The sequence below is a fragment of the Ovis canadensis genome, chromosome 1 (genome assembly GCF_042477335.2).
Source record: "Ovis canadensis isolate MfBH-ARS-UI-01 breed Bighorn chromosome 1, ARS-UI_OviCan_v2, whole genome shotgun sequence".
NCBI lineage: Eukaryota > Metazoa > Chordata > Mammalia > Artiodactyla > Bovidae > Ovis > Ovis canadensis.
This window is the reverse complement of record NC_091245.1, coordinates 112,251,047-112,272,415: the sequence shown is the minus strand read 5'-3', so window position 1 is coordinate 112,272,415 and position 21,369 is coordinate 112,251,047. Positions and strand designations below refer to the sequence as shown.

At 42.6% G+C, this 21,369-nt stretch overlaps 1 protein-coding gene across 26 annotated transcripts in view; it reads left to right on the top strand.

The window, feature by feature from the left end:
• Positions 1-1,319: 1,319 nt before the first annotated feature.
• SLAMF6 (SLAM family member 6) overlaps positions 1,320-21,369 on the top strand; it is a 113,773-nt gene continuing 93,723 nt past the window's right edge. For 12 of the 26 annotated variants that reach the window (XR_011247733.1, XR_011247720.1, XR_011247725.1 and 9 more), the window contains exons 1-7: positions 1,320-1,480; positions 13,408-13,731; positions 16,292-16,555; positions 17,036-17,155; positions 17,833-17,871; positions 19,106-19,143; positions 21,072-21,146. Coding sequence is in view for 12 of the 26 variants with exons in the window: in XM_069545747.1 (XP_069401848.1) it covers positions 1,375-1,480; positions 13,408-13,731; positions 16,292-16,555; positions 17,036-17,155; positions 17,833-17,871; positions 19,106-19,143; positions 21,072-21,146 (966 nt within the window). In the remaining 14 variants the exon portion in view is untranslated. Of the gene's footprint in view, positions 1,481-13,407; positions 13,732-16,291; positions 16,556-17,035; positions 17,156-17,832; positions 17,872-19,063; positions 19,144-21,071; positions 21,147-21,369 lie in introns of all 26 variants that reach the window. The other 14 variants (XR_011247705.1, XR_011247736.1, XR_011247738.1 and 11 more) reach the window with 3 other exon arrangements.

Sequence of the window (21,369 nt, the reverse complement as noted above, 5' to 3'; positions counted from 1 at the left end):
GACTAAACACACTGACTGAAACCACCTACCCTGGCCCGGCACCATAAGAACCATTTGCTTGAGTTATTTTACAACAGGAGGTCTTGGAAAGGAATACAGAACTAGTAAGCCACCACCAACCAAAAGAGTTTGGCAAAGGTCAAAGGAGATGCCATGTGTCCTACCGCCTTCCCAGAATCCTTCTCACTGACTTCCTTCTTGGCTGAGTAATATGTGTGCCACCAGGATGGACCCTGAATCAGAATGATTGGCTAGAAACAACCCAGAAACTCACCCCATCACCATAAAACCCAAGACTGCGAGCCACATGGTGGAGCAGTCCTCTCAGGTCCCCTTCCCCTCCTGCTCTCTGCCTGGGCACCCCTTCCCAATAAAGACTCCTTCTTTGTCAGCACAAGTGTCTCCTCTGACAACACTCATTTCTGAGGTGTTAGACAAGAACCCACTTTCAAGCCCTGGAAGGTGTCTCCTTTCTTGCAACCTAACTATTTGAAGACCTGTCCTGCCAGTTTTTCCCAGAGCACAGGGTGCCTCATTGTATTCTCTACCCTGAACTCCTTTCAGGAGCTGTTGAAGATCAGCAGCTGCAGCAACACATGATTTAACCATTGTAAAGGAAGACAGCAAGTGCCCATGGCAAGTGCCAATTTGTAGTTGACATTTGTTTTACCACAATTAAAAAAAAAAAGAATCAAAATAAAAGAAGAAAGGATATAGATAGTAAGAAATGGAGTATTTCCTGCCATAGCAGTAAACAAGAATGTCACAGTCATCAGTGATTCCAATCCTCCAGTGCAACCATGAAAGAGAAGACTACCTGTGGTCCAACAGCTATCACGCTGCCTCCACTCACTTCAAGGAACCAAGGATGTAAAAAAATGCAGGATGCTGGCCCCAGGTAGCTGAGATGCATATGAACAGAATGATTTCAGTAAGCCCAGACTCTTGCATCTTCCATACATAGAAAAGTGCTAAATTCATTAACTTGAGATATTTCATTAAGTAACAATAATCTTTAATGTTCGGACTACCTGCCCCTTGTTGCAAATTTCTATATAGCCTAACTCCTCCCCACCACCTTCTCGGAACACTTCTCTCAGGGTTACTTGAGATGCTGTCTCCCAGGTCTGAAGTCCTAAAAATTTCTGCCAAATAAAACATAACTCTCAACTTTTAAGTTGTAATTATATTTAAATTTTACAGTAGTGAAGATTCCAGTTCACATCACACATGATTTTTGCACTTAGCTCAGAAAAAAAATAAACAAATTTACAAAATAAAATTGGGACTTTTAGTGAGGGGGAAGAAGGTCTTGCCACGCCTCTGAGAGGAAACAGGCAGCGTTGATCAGAAGCACTTTCAGTTTATGAGTGAATGGCAAGAACGCTGACTATCTTGACGTCTCCAACACCATTCTCCACTGCTAAGAGCATGATCTGGCTGTTCCTGTCTCTCCTCCTTGTCTCCCGCCTTGGCCCAGGTAAATGCTGAAGTATACCCATGTAGTCATTCATGTTTGACTCCTGGTTTTGTGCAGTTTGCGCGATCTAAATCACCTACATTTAGGTGTCTGTCTGTATCTCTACTAAGGGATCCGGTGGGGCTCACAGAGGTGCCTGATAAACTGCCATTGCCTCTCAACTTAAAAGCTTACCACCTGAGATCATTTAGAGTTAACAGCTTCAACTGGGTCTGTATTTAAATGAATTATACGCTGGGGCATGGGAAATGAGCTTTTCTAAGACACGACTGGGGTTTATAGCCAGCATGTTGTGATATAAAGATAGCTAAGGTTAAGAAAAGAAGCCTTCTCACCAGAGTAGCTACTATCTTACTGCGTGATCACAAGTAGGCTACATGTTCTTTCTTAGCCTCATCGAAAATATTGAAAATCTATGGTTCTGCTTAGCTGAAATTTCTGAACCCAACTAAAACACTCAAAATAGTGTTCATGGTTTTTGCGTACTGTGAAAAAACTACTCTCCAGCTTTCCTTTCCTTTGATGCAAATCAGGGACTAGCTAGTCCAGCAATACTTACTCTGCCAGACAGGAATTCTCAGATCCTACATGCTTCTCACTCCCTGCTATCCATTATGTGGAAAACTTGAAGGTTCATGTCAGGTTTTGGGGAAACACGAGTGGTCCAGTGGGGCCAAAGTACAGGAAGGGGTAGGAGACAAGACAAGAAAGCTATCCCAGAACTAGCCCAGGGTAGCAGGTAAAAATAGTTAATATCCATTGTGGGCTTGTATTGTTCCAGGCACTGGGTCAAATGCTACACTTACATCATATACATAAGCTTTCTGACACTTCTAGGAGTCTGTACTATTATTATCCCCTTTTGAAATAACTCTCACAGATTTCATTAGCCAGTAGGTGGCAAGCTCTTGTGATAGTTTTGAGGAACAGTGACCACTGAATCAAAATGGTAGCAGCACAAGAGAGAGGACAGAAGCAAGAATCACCACAGACGTAGAATTAGCTAGATTACCTGGCAATGGGAATGAAGTGGGGAGAGAGTTCATTGTCATCCAATAAACAATCATTGAGCACCTACTGGATGCCCGGCACTATTCTAGTTTCTGAGTGTACACCATGAATGAAGCAGAAAAAAATTTCAGCCCTCACGGGGTTAACATTTTAGCAGAGGAAGCAAACTAAAAACAAAATAAATAAGTGAAACAAATAAGTATATTGGATAGTGATAAATGATAAGGAGGAAATAAATCAAGCAAGGAAAGGAGAGATTAAATATTGGGACAGTGAAATTTCAGACAGAATAGCCAAAAAGTTTACAAAGTTGGGAGGGGGAGGAGGGAGCAGCTGTGATGAGAAGAGGATTTCAATTTTGGACCTACTAATTTTAAGATGTCAGTGTGATATTCATGAGATTTCCTGAAAACAGCTGGAAATTTAGGACTAGAGGTAGAGCTGAGGCTGGAGGCTTGGAACTCACAGCATAGAAATAATAAATAAAGCTAAGGAGAAAATTGTAAGGAGGACAGAAACTTGGGGGATATGTACAAGAGCAGAAAGAGAAAAAAAGTTTACATTCAAGAGCTACTCCCTGGCCCAGGAGCCACGGAGGAAAAGACAAGAGATCCCTGTCTTTGCCTCATTGCAAAATTGAACTCATCTCTAGAATTCAATATTCTGAATGTCCTCAGGTTAAAATTCCCATTTTTCTCCACATTCCCATTAATATTTCTCATAAGGGGCCCTATGAAATATACACTATTCCTATCGCCACTTTAAGGAAGAGGAATGAAGGCGTACAATGCTTGAGTAACTTGTTTACTGTCACACTGCTGTGGGGGAAGTGAATGGTATAGGAAATGAAACATACTCGAATGTGTGTGCAGGTGTTCTGAGGTCCAGGAAGAAAGCAGTAATTTGCAAGGTTATAATTTAGGGAGACTGGCTCCAGAGTCTATTCATAACCATTTTACTATGCTGCATAGTTTACAAACAGCTATATATTCACATAAATGTATTTGTAATTATAAACTGTGATACTAAGAAGATAATAAGCAGGGTACTGATGCTGAAAACTCGGCCTCTGTGCATTGGTGCCAAATCAAGTCTCAGACACAGAGTTTTGGGTGAAGTAGAAAAGAATAGTTTTACTGGTTTGCCAGGAAAAGGGAGACACAGCAGGCTTCTGCTCTCAAAAAGCATGTGTCCCAACCTGGGAGGATTTGGTGAGGAGTTTTATAGCAAGGGTAGGATTGCTAATAAGATTAGGGTGTGTGCAGGGCCTATACTATTTTAATCTGGTCTCAGATAATCTGATGAGTTTCTGTGGTTCCTTTAATCTGGCCTGAGGTGGTCTTCTAGAAGAGCTTCTCTGCTGCTGCTAAATTGTTTCAGTCGTGTCCGACTCTGTGCGACCCCATAGACAGCAGCCCACCAGGCTCCCCTGTCCCTGGGGTTCTCCAGGCAAGAACACTGGAGTGGGTTGCCATTTCCCTCTCCAATGCATGAAAGGAAAAGTGAAAGTGAAGTGGCTCAGTCATGTCTGACTCTTAGGGACCCCATGGACTCCAGCCTACCAGGCTTCTCCGTCCTTGGGATTTTCCAGGCAAGAGTACTGGAGTGGGTTGCCATTGCCCTCTTGAAGAGCTTCTCTAGTTCCTTTAATCTGGAATGAAGAATGCTGGCATTTTCCATTTGTTGGGAGTGTTAGTTCTATTAGTATAAAGAGCTCAAAAATATTATGCATCCATTAAGGCAGAACCAGGACCCTGCCCCAAGGCTGCACCATTGTTTTTAACTGCTCCTCCCTTGTGTCTGCATCCCTTCCCTTTCCAGATTAGCAACTGTTATAATCTGCCCTTAGGAACTCAGGGAAGGTCGTGAAAGTGAAAGTGAAAGTGAAGTCACTCAGTCTGTCTCTTTGCTACCCCCATGGACTGTAGCCTAACCAGGTTCCTCCGTCCATGGGATTTTCCAGGCAAGAATACTGGAGTGGGTTGCCATTTCCTTCTCCAGGAGATCTTCCCAACTGAGGGATTGAACCCAGGCCTCCTGCATTGTAGGCAGATGCTTTACCATCTGAGACACCAGGGAAGATTCAAAGGTCATGAAGACTGGAGTCTATTCCCTACAAACAAGATATGCAGGACAGAAAGGCTTCTGTGTCCATGAGTCCCACAGGGTCCTGCCTTGTTTCAGGACCATGGGATAGAAAAACAAGACGGCCTGCTTTAGATAGAGGTGGTGTGGAAAGGATTTTCTGGAAAGGTAGCATCTCAACTGATATTTAAAGAGAAGTCAAACAAGGGAAGAGTCTAATGAAGAAGCATTCAAAGCAGTGGACATTACATGTGCAAAGGCCCTGGTGCAAGGAAGAACTCAGAATGATTAAGGAAGGGAAAGAAAACCACTGTGACTAGAGTATGGTACAAATAAAATCAGTCTTGAAGCAAGCATGAAGGAAGATGACTCATGCCAGCCTATATTCTTTCAAGGGTCCAGACACCGTAACTTGCTCCTTTTAGGAAATTTAGCTGTAAAGATAAACCATGTTAAGAAATAATTCCAATAGGTATAATTGAGATCAAACATCATCATGCCCTGGAGAAAATGAATCTCACTTGCTTCTACATTTAATTCTTTCTAGGTGGGAACTTACCAAATGTTAGCTGCTAAGTCACCTCAGTCATGTCTGACTCTGTGCGACCCCATAGACGGCAGCCCACCAGGCTCCCCCTCCCTGGGATTCTCCAGGCAAGAACACTGGAGTGGATTGCCATCTCCTTCTCCAGTGTATGAAAGTGAAAAGGGAACATGAAACATTATCAAATGTTAGTATGCATACAAAGTACTAGGGGATCTTATTATAATGCTGATTCTGGAAAGGAGACTAAGTCTCTGCATTTATGACAAGTTGTCAAGCAACACCAGCGCTGTTCCATGGGCCACATGTAAGACTTTAGTCATAATGGGGTTGGAAGGATGGAGAAATAAGAACTAGTTCTTTGACTGTGTTTGCAAGAAGCAGATACAGGTATTCTGATGTGCAAGAGAGAATAGTAGTAGGAAATATATGTTACAACCAATACACATGGGCCAACCAAATGATTCTGAGGTTTTGAGCCAAAAATTTTGCAGGTTTTTCTGCTCACAGACTATAATCCAATGACTCCCCTTCCCCTGAGCAGCATTATCTACTTCTTACCAACCATCCACACCTATCAATGTTTATTGTTGCTCACCACGGGCAGAGAGTTGTTTAACATTTTGTCATTATCATCAAGAACGACTGGGTCTTTCCACTTCTCAGAATCTGCAATCAGTGCCCACTGGACTGCCAGCCTTCCAAGCCTCCCAGTTTTCCATCTCACTCCAGATCTAGCCTCAGTTGTGTCTCCATGCACAAGCAAACTGTTGTCTTTCTTCCATTTTTTGGTTTTTTTTTTTTTCATTAAGGTGCAATTCACAAAACATAAAATAATAATATTAAAGTGTACAAATTCAGTGACATTTAGTAAATTCACAGCACTGGGTAACCATTGCTCCAGAACATTTCATCACCGCAAAAGAAAACCTTGTACTCATTAAGCAATCCCTTTCCATTTCCCTCCCCAACTACCCCCCCACTTTAAACATTAATCTGCTTTCTGTCTCAATGAGTTCACCTATTCTGGACATTTCATATAAATGAAATCATGTATTCTGTGAATTTTTATGTCTAACTTCTTTCTCTTAGTAAAATGTATTCAAGGTTTATTCCTATTGTATCATGTATTGATACTTCATTCCTTTTAGTTGCTGAATGATATTCCACTGTATGTGCGTACCATAACTTATTCATCCACACACCTCCTGATGGACACTTGTATTGTTTCCAGCTTTTGGCTTTTTCAAGTAGTGCTATTATGAAGACTTTTGTACAAGTTTTTGTTTTCAGTTCTTCTGGGAATGAAGCTGCTGGATCATATGATAATGCTATACTTAATTTTTTGAGGGATCACTAAACAGTTTTTCCACAGTGGCTGTACCAGTTTGCATTCCCACCAGCAATGTGTTCTAATTTCTCCACATCCTTACCAAAACGTATTTTTCAATTACTTTTATTGTTGTTATTATTATTAGTCACCATCTTAGTAGATATAAAGACATTTCATAGAAGTTTTTAATTTGCATTTCCCTCACAGTTAATGATATTGAGCATCTTTTCGTGTGCTTATTGGCTATTTATGTATTTTCTACCCTCCTTCTGAACTTGTTTCATGCTGAGCTGAAACAGCCCACTATATTTCTCTTTCCATTAGATAGGCCTGAGCCAGTCCCCTAGGTTAGATTACCCAAAGTTTCTCTGTCATTTTTCCAGAATCAACTCAGTCTTACCTGTTTTCTTTATTCCTTCTCATTTCTCAAAAATACTCCGTTTTTCTTCAGTTCAGTTCAGTTCAGTCACTCAGTCGTGTCTGATTCTTTGCGACCCCATGAATTGCAGCACGCCAGGCCTCCCTGTCCATCGCCAACTCCCAGAGTCCACTCAGACTCACATCCATCGAGTCAGTGATGCCATCCAGCCATCTCATCCTCTGTCGTCCCCTTCTCCTCCTGCCCCCAATCCCTCCCAGCATCAGAGTCTTTTCCAATGAGTCAACTCTTCGCATGTCTTACTACATTCAAAAAAAAAAAAACATTCAGATAATTATTCAAGACACTTCACATTCTAATCTCAACCTATGCAGTATTCCAGGTTCCCTGGGCTAGATTCTGAGGGCAAAATAAGCTGATGAAGACACTATCCATGTTCCCAGAGTGAGTGAAACTTGTAAACAAACATACCCCAAATTTCTGCTGAGTCAACATCCACACCAGAGGATGAGCAAGGCCTCAGCACCAACCCCATACTCCAAGTGGCCCCCAGTGACTAACAAGAGAATTTCCCATGTATCCCTAAAGCAGCCTTGTGTTGCAGTCATGAGGCATCTTCCCAATTCTTAGTTTCTTCCGGTTCTAGTCCTAACAAAATCTACTATCAGCTGAACCACTTAGGGGAGACCTCAATGTTCTGCAGAGAACATCAATATTCATGCCAAAGATACAGATCTAGGACATTCCCAAAGCACCAGTGCTGATTCCAGGTAGAGTAGAGAAAAAGACCTTGTGCTCTCTGGGCCATACTGCATCATCTGGACCCCAAAACAGCTCTCCTTCAGTCCAAAGTCTTTCAGAGTAGCTTTTGAACTTTTTCAAAAGTAATTGTGAGCTTTTTCAAAAGCAGTTTCTGACCTTCACCTTCCTTGAGCACAGGGGTTTAAATCTTATTCTTAGACCTGCAGGGAATGACTCCTACCAACCCCTTCTCCTCCTTCTACAACTTTTCCTTTTCTCCCACTACAAACTCCTTTCTACTCTCCTGGACTGATGCAAAACCCCACAAATATAAGCAATTTGAACTTACCCTTAAAAGATAAATAGGAACTCACCTGAAGGGAAAATGTGGGCAAGGTGTCTCAGTCAAAGGGAACAACAGAGCAAAGAAAGAGCGGGGCATTCTTGAAATAATCAAACAATGAAGGATCTCTTGTTTTTATTCAAAGCCATACTACAATGGTATCTTCTCTGTGATGTGTTTTCCTGACAACCTCCAACCCTTCCTGCCCCATCATTTTCACTATTTGCGCTCCCATGCAGAGTAAGTACATCATGAGAAACGCTTGGCTGGAAGAAGCACAAGCTGGAATCAAGACTGCCAGGAGAAATATCAATAACCTCAGATATGCAGATGACACCACCCTTATGGCAGACAGTGAAGAGGAACTCAAAAGCCTCTTGATGAAAGTGAAAGATGAGAGTGAAAAAGTTGGCTTAAAGCTCAACATTCAGAAAACAAAGATCATGGTGTATGGTCCCATCACTTCCTGGGAAATAGATGGGGAAACAGTGGAAACAGTGTCAGACTTTATTTTGGGGGGCTCGAAATCACTGCAGATGGTGATTGCAGCCATGAAATTAAAAGACGCTTACTCCTTGGAAGGAAAGTTATGACCAACCTAGATAGCATATTAAAAAGCAGAGATATTACTTTGCCAACAAAGATCCGTCTAGTCAAGGCTATGGTTTTTCCATTGGTCACATATGGATGTGAGAGTTGGACTATGAAGAAAGCTGAGCACTGAAGAATTGATGCTTTTGAACTGTGATGTTGGAGAAGACTCTTGAGAGTCCCTTGGACTGCAAGGAGATCCAACCAGTCCATTCTAAAGGAGACCAGATCTGGGTGTTCATTGGAAGGACTGATGCTGAGGCTGAAACTCCAATAGTTTGGCCACCTCATGCAAAGAGTTGACTCACTGGAAAAGACCCTGATGCTGGGAGGGATTGGGGGCAGCAGGAGAAGGGGACGACAGAGGATGAGATGGCTGGATGGCATCACCAACTGGATGCACATGAGTCAGGGTGAACTCTGGGAGTTGGCGATGGACAGGGAGGCCTGGCGTGCTGCGATTCATGGGGTCGCAAAGAGTTGGACACGACTGGGTGACTGAACTGAACTGAGAGCATATACCTCTTATCACCTTGATATTTATTGGACTCAAAATTGTGCTAAAAGCTAGGGTTACAGAGATAATACACATAATCCCTACACTCAAGAATATGGAAAATAGAGGAAAGCAACCTCATAATTATGGCTAAGAGAAAGAAACATTTGATACAGAGTGTGCAGGGTGAAATTAGTGATGCGAGGGCAGTATGGAAGCAAACTCTTTCCTAGGTCTCTGCCTAACTCGCCACACCATAGCTACGTGTTTACCTGTCAGGCTTCTCTACCACAAGGTGAGCCCAGAAGACAAACAGTGTCTCAGTGTCTTATTCATATTTGTATTCGCAGTCATCAGCCCAGATACTGGTATATAAAAGGAATCTAATAAATATGCTCTGAATGCCATGATTTCTAAGGCTTTTACTCACTGAATTGCCATACAGCTGAGCAAATAGTAAAATGATTGCTAAATAAATGAAGGGTTTCAATCTGTAAAAACAAAGGAAGCTAAAAAGTCTGTACTAGACAAAGAAGAACAGTTCCTGAAGAGTCCTTGGGCCACAGGATATGCCGAGATTCCTTACCAAGAGGAACTGGACCTAAACATCCTTGGCACAGAAACTCCAAGATAAGGAGTGGAGCTGTACTCATTCACTTAACAGTATTCATGCTCATGATCAGTCATGTTCGACTCTGCAACCCCACAGACTGCAGACTACCAGGTTTGTGGTACTACTATCTGTTTGTGGGATTTTTCAGGCAAGAATACTGGAATGGATTGCCATGCCTTCCTCTAGGGAATCTTCCCAACCCAGGGACTGAACCCACATCTCTTGTGTCTCTCGCACTGCAGGCAGATTCTTTTCCACTGAACCACCAGGGCCTACTATGTGCCAAGCACTGTTCAAGAATGCCCACCACAGTGAACAAGACAGACAAAAATTCTTGCTTTCATGGAGCTTATATTCTAGTGGAAGGGGAAAAGAACATAAAACAAATATGCGAATTACAAAGTGTGGTAGACAATATTACAGAGAAAAACAAATTCAAAGGCAGTGAGTGTACAGCAGTGAGAACTGGTGGTGAGGAAAGTGTGGTCATAGAAGACCTCCTTGAGAGGGCAAGTTTGAGTTAAAGACCTTATGGAGACGAAAGAGTGAGCCATGTGGACACCTGGGGGAAGGGCATTCCAGGCAGAGGCAATTACAAGTGTACAGCCCTGGCCTTTCAAGGAAGAGCCAGGCCAGCATAATGTGAGCTGGGAAGGAAAGAACATGGAGAGTTATAGGAAATTAGGCCAGAGAGAAAAAGAATCAGATCATTTTGTTCCTCATAGAAAGTGATGTCACTCAGTCGTGTCCGACTCTTTGTAGCCTGCCAGGCTCCTCCATCCATGGGATTTTCCAGGCAAGAGTCCTGGAGTGTGTCGACATTTCCTTCTCCAGGGGATCTTCCCAACCCAGGGATCGAACCCAGGTCTACCACACTGCAGGCAGACTCTTTACCATCTGAGCCACCAGGGAAGCCCTTGTCCAGCATAGGCCATTGCAATTATTTTGTTTTGCTTTTTGTTGTTTAACCGCTTTTACTGAAATAGAGAAAACTGCAAATCCTAAGTGTCAGTTCAATGACTCATCATAAAATGAACAAATCTGTGTATCCAGACATAGGTTAAGAAACGGCACATAACCAGCAGCCTAGAAAGCCCCCGCTATGCTCCCTCCTACTTGCTCTCCCTCCCTCCTCTGCAAAGGTAACCCTATCCCAACTTTTAAAAGAATAGATTTATTTTGCTTGTTTTTAAACTTTAAATAAAGGGAAGCATGCCATTGCATTCTATTTGTATCTGAATTTTCTTTTTTTCACTCAAGATTTTGGTTGTGATATTCATGTGTGTTATTCTAAGAGGGAAGAAGGGCCAAATGACAAACAACAGCATGTTACAATGCTGATGGAAAAATGTAGTAAGAGGAGAAAAGTAGTGTTCATGTGACAGGCATGCATATGACAATTTGAGAGAGAGGAAGTGTGAGCTCACCCAGGAGTTGAGCACAAAAATCCTAAGAGACATTTCCTCCCCTACTCAGATTCTCTCCTGAGAACTAAGGGGTCTTAAGAAAGCTGAGGTTGTGATAATAGTTGTGATTGTTCAGTCTCTAAATCACATACAACTCTGCGACCTCATGGACTGCAGCATGCCAGACTTCCCTGTTCTTCACCATCTCCCAGAGCTTTCTTAAACTCATATTCATTGTGTTGATGATGCCATCCAACCATCTCATCCTCTGTTGTCCCCATCTCCACCTGCTATCAATCTTTACAGCATCAGAGACTTTTCCAATGAGTTGGCTCTTCGCATCGGGTGGCCAAAGTATTGGAGCTTCAGCTTCAGCATCAGTCCTTCCAATGAACATTCAGGGTTGACTCCCTTTAGGATTGACTGGTTTGATCTCCTTGCCTGTCCAAGGGACTCTCAGGAGTCTTCTCCAGCACTCTAATTCAAAAGTATTAATTTTTCAACACTCAACCTGCTTTATGGTCCAATTCTCACATCCGTGCATGACTACTGGGAAAACCATAGCTCCAGCTATAAGGACCTTTGTCAGCAAAGTGATGTTTCTGCTTTTTATTATGCTGTCTAAGTTTGTCATACCTTTTCTTCCAAGGAGCAAGCATCTTTCAACTTCATGGCTGCAGTCACTTTCTGTAGTGAATTTGGAGTCCAAGAAAATAAAATATGTCACTGCTGCCACTTTTTCCTCATCTATTTGCCATGAAGTATGGGAACAGATGCCATGATCTTAGCTCTTTTTTTTTAACGTTGATCTTCAAGCCAGCTTTTTCACTCTCCTCTTTCACTCTCATCAAGAAGTTCTTTAGTTTCTCTTCACTTTCTGCCATTAGACTGGTATCATCTGCATATCTGAGGTTGCTGATATTTTTCTGGGCAATCTTGATTCCAGGTTGTAATTCCTCCACCCTGGCATTTCACATGATGTACTCTGCATATGTTAAGTAATTAGGGTGACAATATACAGGCTTGACATATTTCTTCCCCAATTTTGAACCAGTCTGTTGTTCTATGCCCAGTTTTAACTGTTGCTTCTTGTCTTGCATATAGCTTTCTCAGGAGACAGATAAGGTGGTCTGATATTCCCATCTCTTTAAGAATTTTCCACAGTTTGTTGTGATCCACACAGTCAAAGGCTTTAGCGTAGTCAATGAAGCAGAAGTAGATGTTTTTTCTGGCATTCTTTTGCTTTCTCTGTGATCCAGCGGATGTTGGCAATTTGATCTCTGATTCCTCTGCCTTTTCTAAATCCAGCTTGAACATATGGAGGTTCTCAGTTCACATATTGCTGAATCCTAGTGGTAATGATTACTTATTCATTGATTCACTCAAATGTTTCCAGATCCTACTTTGTGTCAGGCTCTGTGCTCAGATATAAAGATAATTAAGATAACTATTAAATGAGATGATTAAGTTAAGATAACAAGAGAACAGAAGGCTACAAAACAGTATGATAAATGCTAGGAATTTGGCAAAGGATGTTAAGGAAGAATCTTCTTTAAAAATTATTGTAACCATTTCACCTTTTTTGCTCAAACATTAATGGCTCTGAGATAGGCTCATGAGAGTGTAACCATTACATGTTACTTTGAAGTTATATGTATTAATTTATACTTACCAGTTTTTATCTTCTCAACTCCTAGACAATTATCTTTTGGGAGCAGAAAAGATATCTTCTGGTATCATGCAAGGAGCACAAAATAGTTAGAGTCAAAGGAGTTGGATCTGAATCCCAACTCTGTTATTCTTTAGCTGGGCAACCCTAGGAAAATTAGTTAACTACTCTGTGCCTCAGATCCTTGTCTGTAAATGGATATGATAATATTCATCCTACTTGTCAAAATTGTTGTCAGTATCAGATGAAATAAAGTATAAGAACTGTAAATTCCTATTAGTCCTTTAAATCTCACAAGCCTACTACGTTGAACACAGCAGGTATTTACTAAATGTCAAGCTTTAATTCTATTTCATCAGTAAAGAGTTGCAGTTTTTGAAATCTGTGCCAGGGATTGGATGCAGTTGTCCCTCTCCATCTCATGCCCAGATAACTCAGAGGCTGGGGTCAGATAGTATGGCTATGACCCAGGTGTGGCATTTAGCTGGTCACAGGTAGACTGGCTGGGACCAACTATTCATCAACCAAGGGTGCCAGGCATTTTGTTGGTGGAGCCTCTGTCTACTTCAGCACTCCTCCCAACCCTTTTCCTCTTCATCTTATCTTTGGGCTTCGGTGTCAGTGAGCTCTAACAGACTGGCAGCATAAGGAGAAAGGGTGCGGGAAGTAGGGGCAGGGAAGGGAAAGTCACAGCAGTTTCCTTTCTGTCTTCACAGGGAACTCAATTTCAGAAGACAGCTCACCCCCACTGGTTGTGAATGGTGTCCTGGGGGAGTCTGTAACTCTTTCCTCAAACTTTTCTGAGAAAGAGAACATCATGTCCATCACCTGGCTTCACAAGGGAAACTCTGTCATCTTCATATTGCCAAAAGAAGCAAAAATACAGGTGACTGATCCAAAACGGAAAGATCAACTGAATGTCACCAAGTCCTACTCCTTGCAGATCAACAATCTGACAATGGCAGACGTGGGACATTACCGTGCCCAGATAACCACATCAACCTCTTATCTGAACACCGATTATAACCTGCAGATCTTCAGTGAGTCAAAACTTGGGCTTAATTTTGTATGGACTTAAAAATAGTATATATTTCAATTCTATGTGACTGCAAATATGCACTATAGACTTGTGGTAAAAAGTATGGCATTTGGAGCTAGACTGAGGTCCAGAAACAAAACAATTCAATGACATTGCACAGCAGTTAGTGACAGAGCTGAGATTAGAACTTAAATCTTATGACTCCTTGACCCTGTACCAGGCTCCATTATGCTTGTTGAGACAAGTTTCTTCTGCGACTATTTAGAAGACCAAGTACAACTTCTGCAACAACCGCACTCTTGAGACTGAATGCCAATACATTCCCAGGGCATTTTGGAGTGCCTCTCCTTCAAAAGCACATACACAAAAACAGATGTAAGGTACACAAACATGTTTGTTTTACAATTGTGCAAAGGAATTTTAAGATAAAAACTACTGGCTTTTTAAAACATTGACCAATTAATCTGTGTGTACTAAGCTAGGGATAGCAAAGATTTGATCTTATGGGCCAATATCAATTAATTGGGAGTAACTGCCTAAGATTCGGAGAAGGAAAGGACAACCCACTCCAGTGTTCTTGCCTGGAGAATCCCAGGGATGGCAGAGTATGGTGGGCTGCCGTCTATGGGGTCGCATGGAGTCAGACACGACTGGGGCAACTTAGCAGCAGCAGCAGTAGCCTAAGATTCAGTGTTAAGAAAAATGTGAGTCATGTTAAGTTTATTCACTGAGTCAACTGTATTTGTTAACCATGAATGATGTTCGAGACTCTGTTTTAGTCCCTTGAGATACGTCAGTGAACAAAACAAAGATCTCTGACCTCATCATGGGGCTGACATTCTGGGTAGAGGATATGGCGGCAATAAGGAAAATACACATTATATATGAACAAAGAACACAATAAGTAAGCCATGAGACAAACTCATGGAAAAAGAGATTAGAACAACATAAGAACCACCAGAAATGCCAGAAAGCAGCAGTCTGTTTTAAATGGAGGAGTCATAATAAGCCTCATTGAGAAGATGACATTAGAGCCAAAGCCAGTTGGAGGCGAAAGAGTGAGCCATGCAGATATCTGAGGGAAGAGCTATCCAGCACAGGCCTCTCTGTGTCTGGCAGGCTCAAACATCAACAAGCAGAGTAATAGAGAGTAACAGGAAACGAGGCCAGTAAGGAAATAGGGAACCACGTCATCTAAGGCTCTGGGAGCCTTCACAAGGACTTTGGCTTCTACTTTTCAGAGGTGGAGAATAACTGGAGTATATTTTTGGACATGTTGACTTGGGGATATACATTATATTCAGGTGGAAATGTCAAGCAGGTAATTATATATTCATCAAGTGGAGTCAGATATCAATATAGGTTTTTGAGGTCAGCAATAGACATTGGTTGAAGGAGGTAAACATTCAAGCCAAACATTTGCCATTGCTGTGCTATGTGCTATCTCATTTAAGCCTCATAATTATCCAAGAAGTGGGTATTATTGCCCAGTTTTACAGATGAAGAAATTGGGGCAAGCAGAGACTAAAATTTGTCCGTGGTCATGTAGCCAGTAAATGACAAAGCCGTGATTCTAACCTAGGTCTTCCTAACTCCAAATCCACTCTTGCCATGACATGAAAATTCCTTTCAAATAAGGTATGTTCCACAACCCCTACTCAGTTAGCTAAACTTAATGCTTTGCCTAATCTCTTCTAATGAGATAGTTGGAGTCATTCCATTTTTTACTAGGTCATGTTTATTTCAACCCTTGGGCCAAGTCTAGGTCAGAAGGTTTTCCTGTATTGCTTCTATGTTCACACTGATTCACAGCTGCTGATACAGTTTTAGGCAATATTTTCTGCTCTCAGCTCTCAGAAGTATCTGTATCATGTGCATTCTCAAATGCCCAAATCTATTGCACTTCTTCCTTCCCATGAACTGCTTGCTTGCTCTGTTTCTTCACTCCTTCCTTCCCTAATTCTTTAGTTCTCAACACACCGCTTTCTGACTTGCTGACACTCTGCATCAAGATCTCTTTGTTATCATTTGAGGCAGCACCAGATCCAATGAGAACCAATATCCCAACAAAGTTGTGGGAAATTTGGTTCTCCAAGTAAGTTAAGCTTTTCTCTTCCATCCCAGCTAGGAAAATTCTGATAATGGAGGAAACAGGGCTCATGCAGCTGCTCTTCTGGTTTCTGAACTGTCTAAGGCTGGGCTGCATAGTCTCCAAATTATCTTTACACAAGGGGCAGTGAACAAGGGCTAGAATGACCCCAGGAATAAACTAGAGCTCCAAAAATTAAAGTGATCAGCTCAAAATCACCTGACTAGCTGGCAGAAACTCCAGTCTTTCCCTTCCCTCTCTTCCACTACCTACTCTGTCTCATACTGATGTCCCTCATCGTTTGGTCACCAGAGGCCTCAATCCTATCAATTAGGCAGCACACACAGAGTTATTTACAGAGTATACAGCAGTGTCAGGTGGGATACATGGAAACATGGAGGTGGTAGAGATTTTTCACAGAGGGCTGAGCCAAGCCATTTGTCCTTCATCCAGACCTCTTCTCTGCACACAGGACGACTGAGCAACTTACAAGTAGCCCATCACACCAAACGTTCTGAAAATAATACTTGTGAGATCCAGCTGACCTGCTCTGTGGAGAATCCAAATGATAACGTCTCATTCAGGTGGCAGGTTGCAGGAATTCCATATCATAGTGAAACAAATCTCTCTATATCCTGGGACCCCAAGAGCCTCAGTGAAGAGACCTACACCTGCATAGCTGAGAATCCTGTCAGCTTTTTATCCTCCTCTGTCTCTGACAAGAGTGTCTGTGAAGGTAAGTCTGTCTCAGGTCTCTCTGAGGACCTTGAGTGTTGTGGGGTGTGGGGTGTCACTCATGCCCTCTATGATTCCTAAAACAGTGGCCCAATGGGAGACAGCTGAGTGATGCTGGGAGAGGACAGACACCCCATGGAGCTCTGTGTCTGTTACTCCTCTAGAGAGCTCTCCTTTTCCCTCCCCCTCCACCAACCATTTCTCTAAGCCTCCCAGACCCCAGGAGAAAAGTCCTTAGGAAGGCAAGATCGCTTGTTCTTTCTGTCTCTACCAGGCTCCACCCTGACCTATCTGCCTAAATGAGACTCCCACTTGCAGAAATCCTGCCCAGACCCCCAGAACCTCTGGGTATAGATGAACCCACCCAACCCCCAAAGATGGTCTAACTGAGATGCAGTGGAGGCTCTAAATACCACTCTGGGCCTCACTCAATGCATCTCAAGTGCAACGTCTTTTTTTTTTTCTCTCTCTCTCTTTTCAGGTGTTATTAATGGGAAAAATGAATACCTGGATATCAGATGGATTATCATTGTGGTTGTTTTGACATGTATATTCTTCATTGCATTGATATTTATATTTGTTCAGAGGAGAAAAGTAGCAGGTTTTCCTTTCTTCTTATTGTTACTTCTTTCAGGCTTCAGAGACTTAGAGTCTGGGGCTGTTACAAGACTCTGTCTTGCACAAGACAGGTAAAGGGGGGAAAAATGCAAACTCGGCTCAGTCAGTCCACTGGGACGACACTTGGGCTGTGAACACATATGTGCTAATTTCCTAAGGAGACTGTCCTACTAGAAAATGCAGGACCCAACCTCAGGGTCTGCCTGCCCTCCCTTCTGGGTCCCTTTCCCACCACATCCTCTAGAGCAGGATTCCCTGACACCCATACCAGTCTGGGGCCTCTTAGGAACCAGTTCACATAGCAGAAAGTCAGCAGTGAGCAAGCGAATGAAGCTTCATCTGTATTTACAGCCACACGCCATCGCTCACATCACCTAAGCCCCACCTCCTGTAGATTAGGGGTGGCATTAGATTCTCATAAGAATGAGAACTCTAACCCTAAAGTCAGGGCAGACTATCTTGAGATTGCCACAAAATAGAAATAAAATGCACAATAAATGTAATGTGTTTGAACCATCCCGAAACCACCCCCTCCACCAACCGTCCCGGGAGCCAAAGGGTTGGGGGCTGTTACTCCAGAGAGACACCTACAGGGGTAGAGGATGGAAGGCTTCTCTCGCTACAGTCACATATTTCAGTTTTCCTGATTTTATTTTTCAGGTTTCTTTCAATTCTCTACTCAGCAAACCCAGTGTCCTGGTGAGCTTCCAGACTCTTAGTTCCCAGTCACTAAACAGATGGCAAGAGCCAAATGGAAATGAAGAGGGTTGATCAGAGGGCTAGATAATGAGAGAGGAGGCGGTCAGAATGTCACTATTCAGATGGACCAGATGGTGCAAGGGAAGAAGACCTGGAATTGTACAAGTCTATCCCCTGTGGGACCTACAGGGTCCCTTACAAGAAAGCAAATTGGTCACTCAGGCAATTTCTTGGGATGGGATTAGGGCCATTCCCCCGTCCTGTCAATGGAGAGACTAAGTGCCAGTGAAAGGGCTCATGGCCTGTCCATTATCAGCAGCAGGCGCAGTGTAAAGGCAGGACTGGAGCATCAAATGCCCAAAGGTGACTGCCTGACCCCGTCACTCTGTTCAGCCAGGGTTTGGTATTGAGTTTGAAGTGAAAGTTGCTCAGTCGTGTCTGACTCTTTGTGACCCCACAGACTGTACAGTCCCTGGAATTCTCCAGGCCAGAATACTGGAGTTGGTAGCCATTCCCTTCTCCAGAGGATCTTCCCAACCCTGGGATCAAACCCAGGTCTCCCGCATTGCTGGATTCTTTACCAGCTAAGCCACAAGGGAAGCCCAAGAATCTTCCCAAACCAGGAAGCAAGCCAGGGTCTCCTGCATTGCAGGCGGAATCTTTACCAACTGAGCTATGAGTCAGAAGCATGCATTCAAATTCTTATTTGATCATTTCCTGTAAATTTCCTGTGTAAATCTGCACTGAGGCAGTAAAACTTTCTGAGCCTCAAGTTTCTCATCTCTAATATAATCAAACCCACTCTAAGGAGCTCTGAAAAGTTGAACAGTATTATATATGTGAGACAATCTGGCTCCCTTATGCTCACCAGTGAGATTCTCTAGCTCCCGTGAAGCCAGTGCTGTTTTGTCCCAGAAGCTTCCCTTCCTGTGAATCTAGAGAGACTCTGAGGCTTTAGGGTAGCTCAAGACCATGTTCTCCCAGGAGATGAGGTCAGAAATAGATCAAATGGCCGAAAATGTTCTGGTTCAACCCTGAACTCCCAAGACTGGGAAAATGAATGTACCCTAAGGAAGGGCAATGTTTCAAATAACTACCTCTTTGGCGCCAGAGAGTGACGAGGGGTTGACAAGGTCCTGGGAGAGCAGAGCAGAGTCCTTCAGCCATTGACTGTGTCTTCCTATGTTAACAGCAGAGACTGTGAGTAACTTAGAGTACGCTTCCTTCTCTTCAGGGAACACTGTGTATGCGCAGGTCACCCATTCAAACAAGGTGAGTACTTTCAGCTTTATACTCCATCATGGTCATTATTTACAGTCATTATTCATGAACTTGTCACAATTATCTGACTAAATCCAAAAGGTGTACACCACTGAGATGAAGTGAAGGCAATGAGAAGAGTTATGTGTGGGACCTTTCTACACCATTTTGGTCTCACGCCAGTGGAGTGTTTACTCATACCCTGCTTTACACTGCTTAATCTAACTATGTAATGCATCAGTAAGTCATATCCCTTCAGCTTACTTACAAGCTGCCTGGAAGTGAAAATTGTCTTCCTTTCTCTTCCCCTGTGTCTTAGCATGAAGCCCAGTAAATATCTGCTGGATGGATAAAGTTCCGTCAAGTTTGAGAGTTCCCAAAGGACACAATTCTGTATCAGGGGGCTTCTCATCCTTTTGTAGGGGAAATATCAGGGCTCAGAAGAGCCTCTTAAGAGAGAAAGAGTGACAAGAATTGGCAATCCCTCAACTGTGAAAGACACTAAAGGCATGAGCAGCCCTCGATCATCCCCTCCCCTCTAGCGACATAACAGGATGGCCTTGGTCAGGCATCAGGAACTCCCCACCATGCATCAGTAATTCTTCATCAGCCCCAAAATAAAGCACCTACAAATGGTGCATTTCTAAATAACACTACACATACTGGGAGACCAGTTCCATATCTAATGAAAAATAAGTCAAGAGAGGCAGCATTCTTCAATAATGGAAGCAGTGGTCTAGCTAGAAACCTTGGATTTCACAACAAATCTCTCTTCAAAAAGCCCTTTACAGATGTTTGCAAGGAAGCCTCTTTAAAGATAGCAAACAAGAAGAGATGCTCTCACCTCAGTTATTTCAATTGCCTTTCCAGTTTTCTCTTGATGGCAAGATGAATCACTCACAACAAACCAAGAATCTAATCTCCAACAAATTTGCTAACTTTTTCTTTAGCAAAACATGGTACTTTGGAGAGTTTCAGAGGTTCATTTAAAATGCCAAAAACTATGAGCACAGGGGACTTCTGTTATCATCAAGCTTTTTATTCCAAGCAGAGCCATTCTTAAGACAAGGTATTCCTATTCTAACAGTTCTCCATGCTCAAGGAGACCCCAATGACATGATGACGAGGCTATTAGAACCACAGGGGCAAAATAGAGCAGGCAATACCTCCAGTTATAGGTAGTAAAGATCTGAGACCAAAGATGTAATACAATAACCATTTGGTAGTGTAGGTTAGTTTTTCTTCTTTTTTTTTTTTTTTTTTTTTTGACTGCACTAGGTATTTGTTGCTGCTCACAGTCTTTCTCCAGTTGCAGTGAGCAGGGCTCACTCACTAGCTGCAGTGTGTAGGATTCTCATTTTGCAGTGGCTCCTCTTGTTACAGAGCATGGGCTTTAGGGTGCACAGACTTCAGTAGTTGTGGCGCATGAGCTTAGTTTTCCCATGGCATGTAGCATCGATCCTCCCAGATCAGAAATCAAACTCATGTCCCCTGCCTTGGCAGGCAGATTCTTAACTGGTGGACTACAAGGGAAGTCCTTGTAGGTTAGTTCTTAAAAATGGAGGAAAGAGAGTAGAGCTGGATGCAGGACAAGAATGCTTTCTTTCCTTCACATCACCTGCCAACAAGGTCACCCTTCTGCCTTTCTCTGGTTCATGAGCCCACTGGTTTACTGGAGTGTTGTGCTTCAGTTTGGGGCTCAGGAAAGATGACTAATCCTTCACCAATCTGAGAGCTAGTGGTGCTTGATTTCCAGTTCCTCTTGCTAAACACTCCATAGCCTTCCTCCTGAAGAATTTTAACATCATCCCTCTTTCGTCACACTGCCTTTCCCAAGAATATATCTGTTTGCATGAGTTTATATCTCTTTATGTGAATATATGTATGCATGAGTACATATCTCTTTATGTAAGCCAGATCAATATGATTGTGTTCTACAGGAAGCAAAAAGCTCAAATCCTGTGAAAAACTATGACTCCACCACAATCTACTCTGAAGTTAATCATCCCCAAGAGGTAAGCCCATAATTGCCAGCTGTTCTTACATTCTTATCTCTCTTCTCACACCTAAGATTTCACAAATATAGTAATAGTAAAGGGAACATTTTACAGATGCCAGAAATACAGGATACAGAAAGTCTCAGGGCACACCTAAAACACATCCAGGAAGTTATCTTGTATTAATATTAGGATCACCACACTTAACTGAGTTTTTAACCTACTTTTTAAAAATATAGAT